At 39.2% G+C, this 15,768-nt stretch overlaps 1 protein-coding gene and 1 long non-coding RNA gene across 2 annotated transcripts in view; both read left to right on the top strand.

Moving 5' to 3' along the window:
- Window positions 1-4,732, top strand: part of SLC25A24 (solute carrier family 25 member 24) — a 47,517-nt gene extending 42,785 nt beyond the window's left edge. Inside the window, exons 9-10 of the mRNA XM_083359062.1 lie at window positions 1,481-1,631; window positions 2,770-4,732. Coding sequence (XP_083215188.1) covers window positions 1,481-1,631; window positions 2,770-2,948 — 330 coding nt within the window. The 3' untranslated portion in view covers window positions 2,949-4,732. The remainder of the gene's footprint in view (window positions 1-1,480; window positions 1,632-2,769) is intronic.
- A 6,828-nt stretch (window positions 4,733-11,560) lies between these two features.
- The window catches only part of LOC310637068, a 32,365-nt gene continuing 28,157 nt past the window's right edge, over window positions 11,561-15,768 (top strand). Inside the window, exons 1-2 of the long non-coding RNA XR_014491863.1 lie at window positions 11,561-12,146; window positions 13,542-13,659. This is a non-coding gene — a long non-coding RNA (uncharacterized lncRNA). The remainder of the gene's footprint in view (window positions 12,147-13,541; window positions 13,660-15,768) is intronic.

Raw genomic sequence — 15,768 nt, 5'->3', positions numbered from 1 at the left:
TCTTGGGCTGTTTGGTTCCTCCAAAACTATCTCCTGGTCCTCCTGCTCTTGTTGAGTCATGTTCTCAGCTGGTGGCTGGCAGTGGAAGCTGAAATCCTGAGCTTCTCCAGTTCTGCTTGAAGCCAACCTGTGGTGGTGACCTCCAGTTATAATTCCAGTAGACATGTCACTCTACCAGAGACGCTATGGCAATGGGAGAAGATCAAAGCTCTGCTTGTAGAATAAAATGTTTCTACACTTCAAATCATCCATATAAAGCTACATTATGATATGGTGGCCATATCATCAGTCAGTTGTTTTCTGAATTGCATGAGCAATAGGTTGTGAGTAAACAATACAAGCCATTGTACTGTTATTAATCTCTTGTTAAGACTTCTATGGTCTATATAAGCAGATGTCATTAACATTAACAGCCCTCTCCAGATAGTTGAACTCGTGGAAAACACTTTTTATCATATATAAATACCTTTATTGCATGTAGAGTCGAATACAGTAGGTGGGGTGCATTAAGATGATGTTTGTACAGCATTTCCAAGATATTTCCAAGATATCTCCAAGGTCATGCACATGTCTGCTGTTGTCACATGTTAGCAGGTTAATGGAGGAGAGATTCTCCAGGGACAAAGGAGGAGGAAGTCCATCCCAGAAAGGGGAGGGAAGAGGAAATACATCATAGGGTAGGAGGGTCTGACTGCCCACATTGTAATTTCTCCAAAACAGCCATGTGGTGGCAGCACAATAAGCTTCATCCCAAACACTGATGAGATATACCATATATGCAAACTCATAAATACCATTATGATTTAAAATATATTAAAATGTATGTAAAGATAATGTGTATTCAGCTTAAGGGTAAATAAAATGTATTACTGAATATATATTTTTTCTGTGTTGTTTTCTATTATGTTTAGAGAAATAGTCATGGGTGATGTTCTGCAGTTTTGAAGAGCCAAACGCTTCTCTAATTTCACTATTTAAGTCATCACAGGGATTTTTCTAAGACTTGCTGGGAGATCATTGAAAACTGAGGATGAGGCTACTGTGCCAGTTTAAAACCACAAGCACACTAAATATGTTTGTGGCAAAAAATGGAGAATTAGTATAATGAACTGTCACAAAGAGTTGTCAAATGGAAGTTGCTATTTCATTTCTATCATAACCTCCTTAAGCAGCCCTTGAGCTGCAATGTAATATAGATGAAGTGCTTAGCATAATACATATGTGAATCAGCTGATGAATGTCACTCAGTGTCCAAGTTTATAAGGGTACTTGAGAGATGAAGGGAAACAACCATTTGTCTCAAATGAAGAAAAAGAAAGAAATCACTTTCAAAGTGTATGATCAGTATTCTAGCTTGTTCAACGTGTTTTCGAAGGCTTCAACTCTTATCCCATTTTCAGAAGGTCATAAAAATGTAGCCACATCCTTTCATGGGTTTAGAACTATATATGAACTAACTAAATCATTATATTTCTGACAGGCATTGAAAAAAACTTGGTTAGAAAAATATGCCACTGACTCTGCCAACCCTGGTGTATTAGTATTGCTTGGATGCGGTACTTTATCCAGTACTTGTGGCCAGTTATCCAGTTATCCACTTGCCCTTATCCGAACTCGAATGCAAGCTCAAGGTGAGTGTTGAAGTTATGTCACTGTGCCTATGTGGAAGAGATAACTTGAGGGATGAATATTTAAGGATACTGTTGATCATTAAGAGTTTGGCTACCCTTTTCTTCTGGAATTTTATGTATGTAGCCTTCTGCCATCAGTGATCACTTTTTAAAAAGTTGCATTATGTCTTTAAAGTCTGCCGAATACCTTGATCTCCCTCAGTGCAAGTGAGGTAGCAAACCTCTATGGAATTTTCTTTATTTTGCTTGAAGATGTTTTGCTTCTCATCCAAGAAGCTTCTTCAATTCTCAGAATTGAAGAAGCGTCTTGGCTGAGAACCGAAACGTCTTCAATGAAAACAAAGTCCAGTTGCCTTTTGGAGAAGCACCTTTGGGAAAAAATGTTATCTGGAAGACTGAGAATTTCTATTGACATTTTGGGAGATAGATATTACTCACAATACTTATTGATACATAGATTTCTTTCAATACACACTTTTTTTTTATCCAAATGAAGGATCTGATAATAGACATTTCATCTAAAATGATGGAGTTGATACACAGGTTTCCACTTCTGTCAAAATTAGATCTTTACCAAATTGTATCAATAATGATAAAAAAACTTTGCTGACCGGTAGAAGCCTGGTTAGCATAAAAGGTTGTTTTAGAATAAGGCTTTGTTCTATCCGTTTTAACCCATAGGACCCTCTTTTGCTTTGTATCTTGTTGGGGGAACAAATACCCTGCAGTTATTACAGGATATGAGACATTTTTGAACCTATTTTCTATTTTGTGGGAAGCAAAGGCACAGCATTCTAAATGTTACAGAAACTTAAGAGATCCATTTTACCACTTTCCCTCACATAAAGAAAAGGGTCTGAATATTCTAGTCTCAGCCATTCTGCCGGAACTTTGGAATTACAAACGAAGTACATAGAAAGTCCTGCATGTAGACTATAGGGTTGAAAAGCTCAAATACAGGAGAAATATGTTTGTGGGTATGCATGCAAAAAGTTAGCTTTGTAGACATAATACAGAGGGAAATAATGCATTTCTTGAAAGGGAAGCACAACTAAGTATGCATGTCAGATTTCTTCTATTTATTAAGACAACTTAAATAATATATATATATATATATTTCCTTTTCAATTTTCTGTAGCAATGGTAGAAAGTGGCCCTCAGCTAAACATGGTTGGCCTGTTCCGAAAAATTATTGCCAAAGAAGGAATCCTTGGACTATACAGAGGCATAGCCCCAAACTTCATGAAGGTGCTTCCTGCTGTCAGCATCAGTTATGTGGTATATGAAAAGATGAAGGAAAACTTGGGAATAGCATGAAAGAAAGAGGTTACCCACACGGGAGACTTTCAAGGAATATTAACCCAGATGAAATCCTGGAGGCTAAATTCATGTTTACAGTTGGCTACAATTCTTCTATGCAGAAATTCTGCAAGTCTTAACTTTATGAAGTCTTGATGGAGTAAAAAAAATATTTTCTGAAAACAGCTAGGTAATGAAAAAAAATGTCAAAAAATATTTCATTCCTCATGTGGCTGCTTTTTGGAAAAGTTTGAGGATGTCATAATCCCCCAACTTATATATTATTGGGTTAAAGCTATACAAGCACTCTGTTATGACAATTTGCATTTGATTGTCTAGTGGGCAATTTATGAGCATTCTGAACACACAATATTAATTTGCAATCATCTTTTGCAATATGGTAATAATTCTACTTTTTTTGTTAAGCTTTTATAAACCTAATAAAACCCCTCTGAAAAATAATTCAGAAAGTCAGAAAAGTCACACTGACATTCTTGATAATTTGTTCAGTTCTTCTTATAACCAATTAACAGAAAGAGCTTGAAGGGAAATGAATGTATTTGCATAATGATTAGCCATTTATATAGAACATACCTAGGTGGGATCTGGTCTTCCAAATATTAATTTTGGGAAATTGATGAGGATAGGAACCAATCTAGACAAGCGTGGAACTGACATATTAAAGTGAAAGTTATTGCTATTTACAAAAGAAAATAGTAATTGATAGTTTGTATGCATATTCAACATCCTATTCCTAAGTTATATGAATGGAAGGAATCCAGGCATATGTTTAACTTAACAAGTATTAGTACCCTTCAGATAATTATGTAATTTGTTTAAAAGTTAAAACAGGTGGAAAGTTTATTAATTTCTCTTTTTTGCGTCCTCCCATCTTCACAATCACTTATCAAAATGCATGCTTTTAAATCCTAATAAGTTCCTTTGCTAGGCTTGCCTTCTCTTCTAAGAGAGAAAATTCTTCTCCTTTCTTTTACTACCCAAAGGAAGGGAAAGGAAGAAAAATCCTCATGTATTTCCCTTCTAATTTAGACTCCTTTCTCTCATTGACCTCTGCAGTGATACTTAATTCCGGTCTTGCTGTTGCGTGGTTTTCCTTTCTAATTCTGATTTGATTCCTTTTTAGACAACCTCTCCTACCAGCTGCTTCTCTCTCAATTCTCAATTCATGGAAGATGTTCCCTCCACAATTCTCCTCTACTCTGTAGCTTGGGATCCCTTCGATCACCATTGCTTCTTTTTAGTCCTCTGCTTGTTCATTCTCCTTTCTCATTGTTGGCATATGTAGACCAGGGGTCCTCAAACTTGGCCCTTTTATGACTTGTGGACTTCAACTACCAGAATTCCTCAGCCATAAAAGGGCCAGGTTTGAAGACCCCTGAAGTAGACCATGAAAGAACTAGCTGTCCTATTACCTATCTTCTCTAGGTTTATCTTGTCTGCAAAAAACAGATGTGTGAGATTGCAGGTGCTTCAAGGAGTTGTAGATTTTTGTCATTGCCTATGTGCTTTGAGCCTTGCATATGACTATCAGGCCACTAAATAAAAATAAAAACTTTTAATATTTGCAACACTGAGAAGAACAGCAGGGCTTTTGTATCATGGCAGCTCATTCCTCCATATTTGGCTAAGTCCTGTTTGAAGCATGCACACACACACACACACACACACACACACACACAAACACACACATATATATATGTGTGTGTGTATATGTGTGTGTGTGTGTGTACACATATACATATACATATATACATATACATATACATATACATATACATATACATATACATATACATATACATATACATATACATATACATACATACATACATACATACATACATATTTATGGCTTGTTTGGGTTTTGTTTTGCAGGTCAGAGCTGATTTCCTTGATGGAGATCTGTATTTCTTTAATAGTGTAATGGAGATTATTTATTGATAGATGGGAGGATCCAGAAATATTCTTAATTCTCCAAATCAAGATAGAAATCAATATCAATGTTCAGTTTATTTCATCAAACAATCATATCAAATTATGTCATAATATCAACATAATACAATAAAATATGATAAACTGAAATTATATGAACTAAATAGTCATAAAGAATATTGCCTTCAAATTATTAAATTTAGTAAAATGATTTTAAGTAACTGGAAATCAGTCCAGAAGGTAATGATAGGCAACCAAAAATTGCATTGAAAAATCATGGCCAGCCTGTATTAACATCCTCTTTTCCAGCATATTTCAAAGATATTTGAAATGAAAGGCAGGAATTGCTGTGTGTTAAATAATTGTTTGCTTATTGCAATAAAGTAAGCTCGCTTTAATTACAGATATAACTGCATCATAAAAGCAGATTCTTTTCTTGGCATTTGTTTCTTTGAAATCTGGCTATTCCTTTTAGTTGATTAAAGTTTTCTTCAAGAGCGGCACACAGAAGAGCTTGAGTAAATGATTGCTTTGTTGCTCTTTGGAGTTTCTTATGCTACTACCTGGATATCCAGTTTGAACAAAACTCTTAAATATACATTACTTGGGAGAGTATTGTGGGATAGAACTTTTAGGCTATGGCACATGTGTATTGCTATCATAAAAAGAGGTATGTGATCATATTAACAGGTCTGCTGTAGCTATTGGGTACAAATGGATGATGATTTGGCTACATGTGGCCATAACTGTTTGGGAGAATTTAATGTAAAATTTCCAAACAATTCAGTTTACAAAAGAGTAAATCATAGTGCTTGTTTGTACTGTAAACATTTCAAACTATTGCCTTCAGCAAATACTCCTTAATACTCCTTTTAAAACCATCTTGGAAAAATAAGGCTGTTAGTGCAGTGGATACATGGCAATGAGACCTATTGCGTTGTTTGCAACACTTTTGAATGACAGCTTTTTCACACTGCCTCTTGTCATACAGAAAACCACACTTTATCAAAACCAAAGAGTTGTTCCAAAATACACAGTATATAAAGTGTCTGACTTTTTTAAAAAAGGAACAAAATGTATACTGTTGTAAAATTTTCTTTTTTTATATAGCTTTCTAATTGTTTATTTAGAAAAATGCTTATTTGAAAAATAGAGTTGAAAAATGACATGAAGCAGTACATGAAGCAGATTCATACTGTTTTCTTGTATAAGTGCGCTTATTGATTTGGGTGATTTTGTTGTTAATTCTTCAGAGATGATGTAAGCTTGAGTAAGATTCCTTTTATCTTATCCCTAAGCATCGTTAGTTTGTAATTATTATATGCTTCTTCTGTTCCTTGGTGAAAGAGGTGCTGATACTTTGAAAACTGTTTATAATAAACAGGTTTTATAACACAGTTGTATGTTCTTTTGTAAATTGTTGGATCATTCACTATCTTATTAACATTGATTCTGGTGGAACTCAATAACTACATATTTTGGGTAGTGTATTAGTCTCTCATTCAGGCACTGAAGAAAACCACAGCTGTGCTTTCAGCTGAAATTTGGCAATTTCAATTTCTTTCAACAACATTTGATACCAATCTGTCTCTTCCCTGGAGAAGTTGTTAGAGGTTAGCCTACCTTCCACTTATGCAATAAAGGTAAAGGTTGCCCCGCACATGCGTGCTAGTTGTTTCCGACTCTAGGGGCCGGTGCTCATCTCCGTTTCAAAGCCGAAGAGCCAGCGCTTGTCCGAGGACGTCTCCGTGGTCATGTGGCCGGCATGACTAGACGCCAAAGGCGCACGGAACGCTGTTACCTTCCCACCGTAGTGGTCCCTATTTTTCTACTTGCATTTTTATGTGCTTTCAAACTGCTAGGTTGGCAGAAGCTGGGACGAGTAACAGGCGCTCACTCTGCTACGCGGCACTCGGGATTCGACACGCCAAACTGCTGACCTTCTTATCGACAAGCTCAGCGTCCTAACCCACTGAGCCACCGCGTCCCACTTATGCAATAGTAACCATCATTTATTGTGCTGGTGACAAGAGAACATGAGTTTGTTGTAAGGAGAGCTTTACACGACATAATTTTATTACCTTGGAAGCAAGTCTTCTGTATTATAATTTTATCATATTTCTGTATGTCAAATGTTATTCTGCCAATTGCCAAAAGTTCAATTCGGACTGGCTCAAGGTTGACTCAGCTTTCCATCCTTCCGAGATCAGTAAAACAAGGCCCCAGATTGTTGGAGACAATATGCTGACTTAGAGAGGGCTGTAAAGCACTATGAAGTGGTATGAAAAATCTAAGTGCTAGTGCTATTGAAAATTTTTAGAACTCACCTGTTGATGATAAAAGTGAACCTATTTACACATGCAGCTAAAAAGGTCATGCTAAGGTAATTAAATAATACAGGAACATACGTACGTAGGATTATACCATTAGTGTTTATACGAACACATCACTCAAACTGAAGTATTATCCAAAGCAATTCACATGTAAATGGGCCATCATGGACAAAATGCTCATTTTTCTTCAAAAGCATTCATTTTCAGTTTGGCCTACTCATATATTCAGCTGTCTACCATCACTGTACAGTGACCAAATGCAGAAAAAGTGTGAGTCTATGAAACTAAGTGTTGTGATTCAGGGTCAGCCTGTGGGTTCGGCAGTTGGGTCAGACGATTCAGAGGAGGAGGAGGGGGGTGTTGGAGACCTTGCTGATGATGGCCTTGGGGCTCCGCAGAGCCCTCAGCCAGGCCCCTCCCACCTGGTCACGACGCAGACCCAGCTGTGTGAGCCTAACAGCGTGGATGAAGATGACCCACAGCTGGCCCTGTTCAAGGACGCCCGACGCAGGAGGCAGTCAATCAGGAGTAAACAGAGGAAGGCAATGGGGCACCTCGGAAGGAGGCAGAGAGAAGCCACACCCTGAACTGTTGAAAAGGGGAATGTGTGGGAGGGCTGGTTTGCTGAAGGCAACCGTTTGAATAGCTCCTGTTTCATGGTTCGTGTTTGCTCTCTTTGCTCTGTTTGCTCTGTTTATGTTTTTATGTTAATAAATTTGGCAGGCTTAGTTCCAGCCTCTTGCCTTCTTGTAAAAGGGGTTGTCCCTGCCTTTTCTGCAGGGCCGGTAGTAGGCTGGTACAGAACACTAAGGAATTACAAGGATAGAAATCCATCGCATCTGGAATAGAGGCAGACTCCTGTTGAAGAAAATTCCGCAATAGCAGTTAATGCAGTTACATTGGATTACGTGTGTTGGTAATCAACAAGGTGTCAGTTTATAGGCAGTTAAGTTGTAAATAAGAACTTAGACTGCAAGGCGATCAAACCAGTCAGTCCTAGAGGAGATCAACCCTGACTGCTCTTTAGAAGGCCAGATCCTGAAGCTAAAACTCAAATACTTTGGCCACCTAATGAGAAGGAAGGACTCACTGGAGAAGAGCCTAATGCTGGGAAAGATTGAGGGCAATGGAAGAATGGGACGACAGACAATGAGGTGGCTGGATGGAGTCACTGAAGCAGTAGGCGTGAGCTTAAATGGACTCCAGAAGATGGTAGAGGACAGGAAGGCCTGGAGGAACGTTGTCCATAGGGTTGCGATGGGTCAGACATGACTTCGCAGCTAACAACAACAACAACAACAAAAGAACTTAAAAAACAGCTGGCCCTGGAAAGAGCATGAATTGTTTTCAAGTCAGTTACAGATAGTCCTTGACTAACAACCATAATTGGGACTCAGAACTTCCATAGCTATGCAAGCTAGTTGTGAAGTGAATTGCACCCAATTATATGAACTCCCGCCCACCCCCAATGATTAAATGAATCAGCACAGTCAAGTCATTAAGCAAATCCAGCTTCCCCAATCGACTGCTTGTTGGAAGCTGCTGGGAAGTTTGCAAATGATCATCACATGATCCCGGGATGGGACAACCATAGTAAATCCATACTGGTTGTTATGGGCCTGAAATTTGGACCACAGGGACATTGCAATTGTTGTCAGTGCAAGGACCATTTGTAAGTTACCATTTTCAGCAGCATCCTAGCTAAACAAACAGTTGTAAGTTGAGGGCTACCTATATTGGTTTCACTAACTGGTGACCAAAGTTATTTGTACTGTATCCTTTACTTGTTCTAATGCACATTTTTTAAACTCGGAAGCCTAGTACTGCTCTCCAAGCATCTCAAAAAAACCCCACTGATTTGCGTAAATGATTTTATTTTGTGTGCCCAGCATGGAAAATGGCAGGTCTTCTAGTAGTGAGTTGTTTAGGTTGCAATGTTACTGCCCCCTGTTGGTCCATTATAACAGCATATCAACAAGAGTAGATCTTGAGTTCCAACTCTTGAATGCCTTCTGTCCAAAATCTGGCATGGCTGCGGTAACAGCTGTTAAATCCAAAGACAACAGCCTTTGAGGGTCATTCTAAGAAGCAAAAAGCAGCAGGGTAGCCAAGTGCAGAACAGCAGGATGGAAAAGTTCCTTCCTAATTTTAAAAACAAGACGTGATAAGGTCAGGCAGCTACCCAACAATAGACTTGTCATTATTATGTTTTCCTGCTGTGTTCGGGACAGCATGCAATAATTCATAGAGGTAAATGGAATAAGTCATGAAAGAGAAAGAGATACATCTTTCAGGTTTCAGCTGCAAGGGTAGAATTATACAGACATCAACATGCAAGGCAAGTGGTTGTAAACAATAGGAATGAAGACAATCGGCATCTACAACAAGGACAATGTTTAGCTTGACAAAAAAGGTCACGGAGACAAAGACTTTGAAAGAAGGAGTGTGGTATCTTAATAAACATTTTATTATTTGACCCATAAGTTATCCTCTTTGAACATCATTGTGCTTCTGGCAAAGAATAATGCAAGCTTTAATGAACACAGTGAAACTGCAAAACATAAAATATGTTTGCCCAGGCAGCCAAAAAGCCAGTGTGATATTTAACATCCAACTTTTATAAGCACATATGAATGTCGCCCTGGTAGATGGATGTTTAGGTTGCCTATAGATCAGGGGTGTCCAACTGCCTGCTCACAAGCCGGATGCATCATAGCGAAACCACGCCCATCCCATTGCCCAGAATGGCAAAAAAGTCGTGATACATTGCAATACATCACATGATGTTGCGAGTTTGACACCCCTGCTATAGATATTTCTTCTCAGTTTTCCCTAAGTTACGTAACTGAAATTTTGAAAGATTATATTCCTATAAATGTTCTATTGGGTTTAATAATACAGTACCAGTTAAGAAAGGCATATTTCTGAGAGGTTCCTTGGTCCCTTCTGTAGAGATAGAGGTCATATAAAGGTTACGAAGGGTGCGTATGCAGCAAACTGCCATGCCTAAATATCTTGTTTACCTCATGTCCAGGGGTAGGCAACCTCGGCTCTTTTATGACTCATGGACTTCAACTCCCAGAATTCCTGAGCCAGCTGGCTCAGGAATTCTGGGAGTTGAAGTCCATGAGTCATAAAAGAGCCGAGGTTGCCTACCCCTGCTCATGTCTATGAGCTCACCCCAATTAGCACCACCAGGGACTGCCAGGAACCATCAAGATATGTGAGACTCTACCCTGGCTGGGATGTTCTTAAAAGATTGACAAGGGAATACACCAATAACAATGTTGTTGCTGTGTGCTCTTTGCTGCTTGTTAAAACTGTATAAAAGTAATAAACTCTGGGTAAGCGGACAGACATTTTGGGACACCCTGCTATGACTGGTTTCTGAATCCAACACCCATTAATTTGAGTTTGAAAAATAACTTGGACAGAAAAAAACATTTCTCAGGTTACAGTTTCCTCAGAAATGCCCAAGTTTACCATTTATATTTTTAATAAAGTTTTTACACCCTCTAGAATCTAATGAATGGTTGGCTAAAAGCATTACTCCCAAATGTGCGTCTATACACAATGCCCCCCCCTTATTGATTTTGCCTCATATCAGCCATAAAGTTCTAAAGTAAAGAGTTCTAAGTTAACCTAAAACTCAGAAAAACTATTTGTGAGATACTGGTTAGGATAAAAGAAACTTGATGAAGAGGAAGGCACCGAGAACAGCAGAAGCCTTCTATGTAAATCTGTGAGGGGTGAGTAGATGCACTTACAACAGCCATTTAGGGCCTAAAGCAGACTGAGGGGCTTAAATATCAGCCTTTTGGGTAATTTGTACACTTCAAGCCTGTTTATCTGAGGAATATTTCTGCACTTATAATTGCATGCTCTTTTTTAAATTAAGGAACCTGAGTCTTTTTTCTGCTAGCAAACATGTTTATGTTTGTTTTCTGTATGATTTGAAGAATACTCACCTCAGTAGAGCTGAGGATTTTCTACTACCTGAAGCTCATGAGCCTTGCCACTAGGTAAAAATCCCAGGTTTTTTTTTAATCGACTTCTATTCAGATAATTAGTATAAAACTGTCCAATTCATTTGTATTTCCACTCTTCCTTCTGTCAAGGAATATTGTATATTTGCGTGCTAAGAAAGAAACAGATCTCATTTAAGAAATTTTTAGAACTGGTGGAGCAATATTCTTCATCTGTGTTCTTGCAATGATTAGGGGCACCCCTCTTTTTCTCTTGACTACTTTGCCTGAGGAAGAATTATGGAAGCTCAAAAACCTGTGTCTTATCTTTGCCATTTTCTATTTTCTATCAAACCTGTCCAGTAGGTGGCAGGGCACACTTACAGAAGAAGATTTAGGATTCAAAAAAGAAAAAGATCTGGAACAAACACACCAGCGATTTTCTTGATGTCTGGCTACCAGCTACAGGATAAACAGACCTGTTCCAGAATATAATCAAATGAGGCATCAGAGCAAAATAATGTCATTTATTAAGAGACCATCTTATGTTGTTTGTCTGCCACTGATAGGCAAGTAACAATGACATGACATCCTTCTTCATTTAAATGCAACTTGTGCTTTTCTCCTCTTCTCTATATATTTTAATTTGCTTTTTCCTTAATTCCAATTCATGTTTTAATGCAATAGAGCAGGGCTTTTCAACTTTTTCGCCCATTGTATCACTTTTAGGATATGGCAACATCCGAGTACCACCAGTGGCCTAGCAAGGTGTCAAAAACTTGACGACCAAAAAAAAAAAAAAAAAAAAGGAAAAAAGTGATGAAGTACAGGTAGTCCTCAACTTACAACAGTTCGCTTAGTGACTGTTCATTTACAATGGCACTGAAAAAAGTGCCCCCCAAGCCAGAGCCGAGCAAGACACCTACCTGCTTGCCCGCCCAGCAGCACTCTTCCTCCTGTCCGAGGTGTTCATTGTTGTGAGCATTTCTGTTGAGGATTGGCAGAGAGGGTGGGGTGGGGGGGTGTTTGGTTTTTATTCCCCCCCCCCACTCTGCTGGGTGGTTTCAGCAGGTTTTGGTCACTTCACATGTTCCTGGGACACTGTGACTGTCATAAATATGAATCAGTTGCCAAGCATCTGAATGTAAATCACAAGACTCTGGAGATGCTGCAACATTCCTGCTGATTGGTGCTTCTTCTAGGCTCAGAAGTGCCAGGATCAGCACCGAGCTCCAGCTGGAGCCTGGCACTGATCCTGGCACTTCCACTGAGCCCTGACAGCCCTGAAGAAGCACTGATCCTGGTGCTTCTGCTGAGCCCTGACAGCCCTGCAGCTCCAGCCATCTCTCGCTCAGGCTTGTGCGGTGCTACCACCAGTTCAGCTCATTCCCCTCCCCGCTACCACTTATCTAGGATGGTCGCGTACCACCTGCCAGGTGCCAATGTGCCATAGGTGGTACCCGTACCACTGGTTGAAAAGCCCTGCAATAGAGCATGTTGGCTATGGAGTCAAATCTTTCTTTGGAAAGCTTGGAAAAAGAAACTTAGTGAGTCCCCTCCTTCAATGCAGTGGACATCTTTACCACTATTTGTCTGCCTCTCCCACTGCACTGACTTACCCTGATAGAAAAGAAAGGCAGAACGTGGAGTCATCTACTCCTTTGATTAACTGATTTTTTGATCAAAGTACAGTAGAAAGGAGAAGCAGAAAGATGAAGCCTGTCATCAGGAACCATAGTTAGACCCAACTGTAGAACATTTTTTTTGTTCTCACTGTGACAAAACCTTGACTTTAGCTGGCCCCTTTCTCTAATACAGGGACGCGGTGGCTCAGTGGGTTAGGACGCTGAGCTTGTCGATCAGAAGGTCGGCAGTTTGGCAGATCGAATCCCAAGTGCCGCGTAACAGAGTGAGCGCCTGTTACTCGTCCCAGCTTCTGCCAACCTAGCAGTTCGAAAGCACGTAAAAATGCAAGTAGAAAAATAGGGACCACTCTGGTGGGAAGGTAACAGCGTTCCTTGCGCCTTTGGTGTCTAGTCATGCCAGCCACATGACCACGGAGACGTCCTTGGACAAGCGCTGGCTCTTCGGCTTTGAAACGGAGATGAGCACTGGCCCCTAGAGTCAGAAACGACTAGCACGCATGTGAGAGGGAACCTTTACCTTTACCTTTTTCTCTAATACAGTGTTTCTCAACCTCAGCAATGTTAAGCTGTGTAGAGTTCAACTCCCAGAATTTTCCAGTCAGCATGTATTCTGGGAATTGAAGTCCACACATCTTAAAGTTTGCTGAGGTTGAGAAGTTGAGTTTCTCCTAATTAGCATTTGTTTCTCATCTGTTTTCTTCATCTTGTCTACAGGGGCACCGGAATTGTGGACAGAAGCCTGGAAGTGATGGGACAATCAGAGTGCAAGGGGATTGTCATATGTCTGAGTTCACCGCAAATTAAAAATTAACTCAGCCATGAGAAGATTTTGGTAAGAATTTTCCCTCTGAGTCTAAGAGGGACAGAAGAGATGAAGCAGAAGTATGACTAATTTATGTATTTGTGTTCCCTAATTTTGTGACAATGTGAAAAGCTTATACTGTTTGTTCTCACCATAGTGCATTTGAGGTATTCCAGCTAATCAGCGCAGGTCATGGTTTTTACTACTAGTGACTCACTGGTGATTTTCAAATGCATTTGAATTAAGTACAATGAGCCATCGAGACATTGCAAGACTCATGAGGCATTCTGAGTTCTAGGTCTGTCATATGACAACCACATGAACACCGCAGCTGCAGCAACATGTAACTTAGCAAGTGACAAATTCATTACCATACCAATTTCTCTAGCTGCCCCCCCAAAAATCGAATCTCAGTTGTTCAAAATCTTTCAGCATCATTTCTTCTATTTTGAAATTCAAGTGGGGTTTTGGGTATCCAAAATAGCACAGCCACACATAAAAGTCATAGCAGGTTTGAAACAACCTCAAGATATAGAATAACAGAATTAGAAGGGACCTTGTAGGTCATCTAGTGCAACCCCCCCCCCACTACCCAAGCAGGAGACCTTATACCATTTCTGACAGATGGCAGTCCAGTCTCTTCTTGAAAGCTTCCAGTGATGAAACTCCCACAACATCTGAAAGCAGATTGTTCCCTTGGTTAATTGTTCTCACTGTCAGAAAATTTCTCCTTATTTTTAGGTTGAATCTCCCCTTGATCAGTTTCCATCCTTTATTCTTTGTTTGGCCTTCAGATGCTTTGGAAAATGGGTCGACTCCCCTCTTCTCTGTAACAGCCCCTCAAATATTGAAACACTGCTATCATGTCTCTCTGGTCCTTCTCTTCACTAGACTAGCCATGCCCAGTTCCTGTAACCGTTCTTCATATGTTTTAGCCTCCAGTTCCCTTAATCATCCTTGTTGCTCTTCTCTGCATTTTTTCTAGAGTCTCAACATCTTTTTTTTTATAGTGTGCAAAGCCTAAAATAATTTGCAGGTGTGTGTGTGGGGAAATAGCTTAGTAGTTTGATAATTTCTTTTCTCCCAAGAAATAAAGAACAGAAGGAGAGGAAAATGGAAATGCTGTAAGGAAACCTTGATCAGAAATAATCCATTTCAATTGTTATTGGAAAATACTCGAGTGGGAACTCCTTTTTCACAGGTAGCTTGCATTACTACTCCTGATGTCAAGTACTGTGCGATTGGGTTTATACATCACTTTAAGAGATAACAAGGCTTGTTTTGGCTTAGTGTGTTATGTGAACACAGCTACTGGACTTTATAGATAATTTTTACTACTGTTTATTATGAATTGCTATTTAGATATGAAGCAGGCCACTGTGACAGTATGTTAGTCATATGTTGAGGTTGTACCATGTTAAAATGGCCAAGATTGAGAAACACTGGTTTATGGGATACCCAACCAATGTTATTTGTCATAGGGGGTTTAATGAAAATGATTAAGAAAAATCAGAGGTAGTGATCTGTGTCTTTTGTTAAAGGAGCCCAGTATTTTGCAAGTTTCTATTTTTTCTGGGAAAACAAAAGGTGCCATTGCTTTAAGAGTCAGAATAATTTTAAGAAGTGGATTCCTTAAAGGTGTGGTATATTTTTCAGCCACTGTTGGAAGCCTTAAAAATTATGGCTACTTTAGGGAGCCATAAGAGCAAATAAATTCCGTGTTTATATGAGTCTCAAGCCTCTTTTCCAAATAATTTTCAAAGCATATACAGTTTTTTGTATATTTATATTCCTGCCTTCCATCTAGAAGCCAAAGGCTATTTATATTGTTTTTTAATATAAGTTTAATGAGAAGAATCCATACTTCTCAGTAATGTTCACATCCAGCTTCACAACTATGTCTCATACTGGCTTTCAAGAATATTTATTTTGTCACTGAAATTGAGGTGTTTGTACATGTACTTCTATTTGTCAGCCTTAAAAGGCAGAGCCAATTACTCCTCTAATCACAAATTATTTGAACCAGTGCCAACAAATAATAGCATGTTTCTCACTGATCAGGACTACAAAGTTTCCATAAAGGTGCAGAATTCTGGTGTAGTAACTGTGGTTTAGAAGTCATTGGATCTGAACATAGCC

The sequence above is a fragment of the Vipera ursinii genome, assembly GCF_947247035.1.
Source record: "Vipera ursinii genome assembly, chromosome: 3".
Taxonomy (NCBI): domain Eukaryota; kingdom Metazoa; phylum Chordata; class Lepidosauria; order Squamata; family Viperidae; genus Vipera; species Vipera ursinii.
This window is presented reverse-complemented; position numbering and strand designations above follow the sequence as displayed.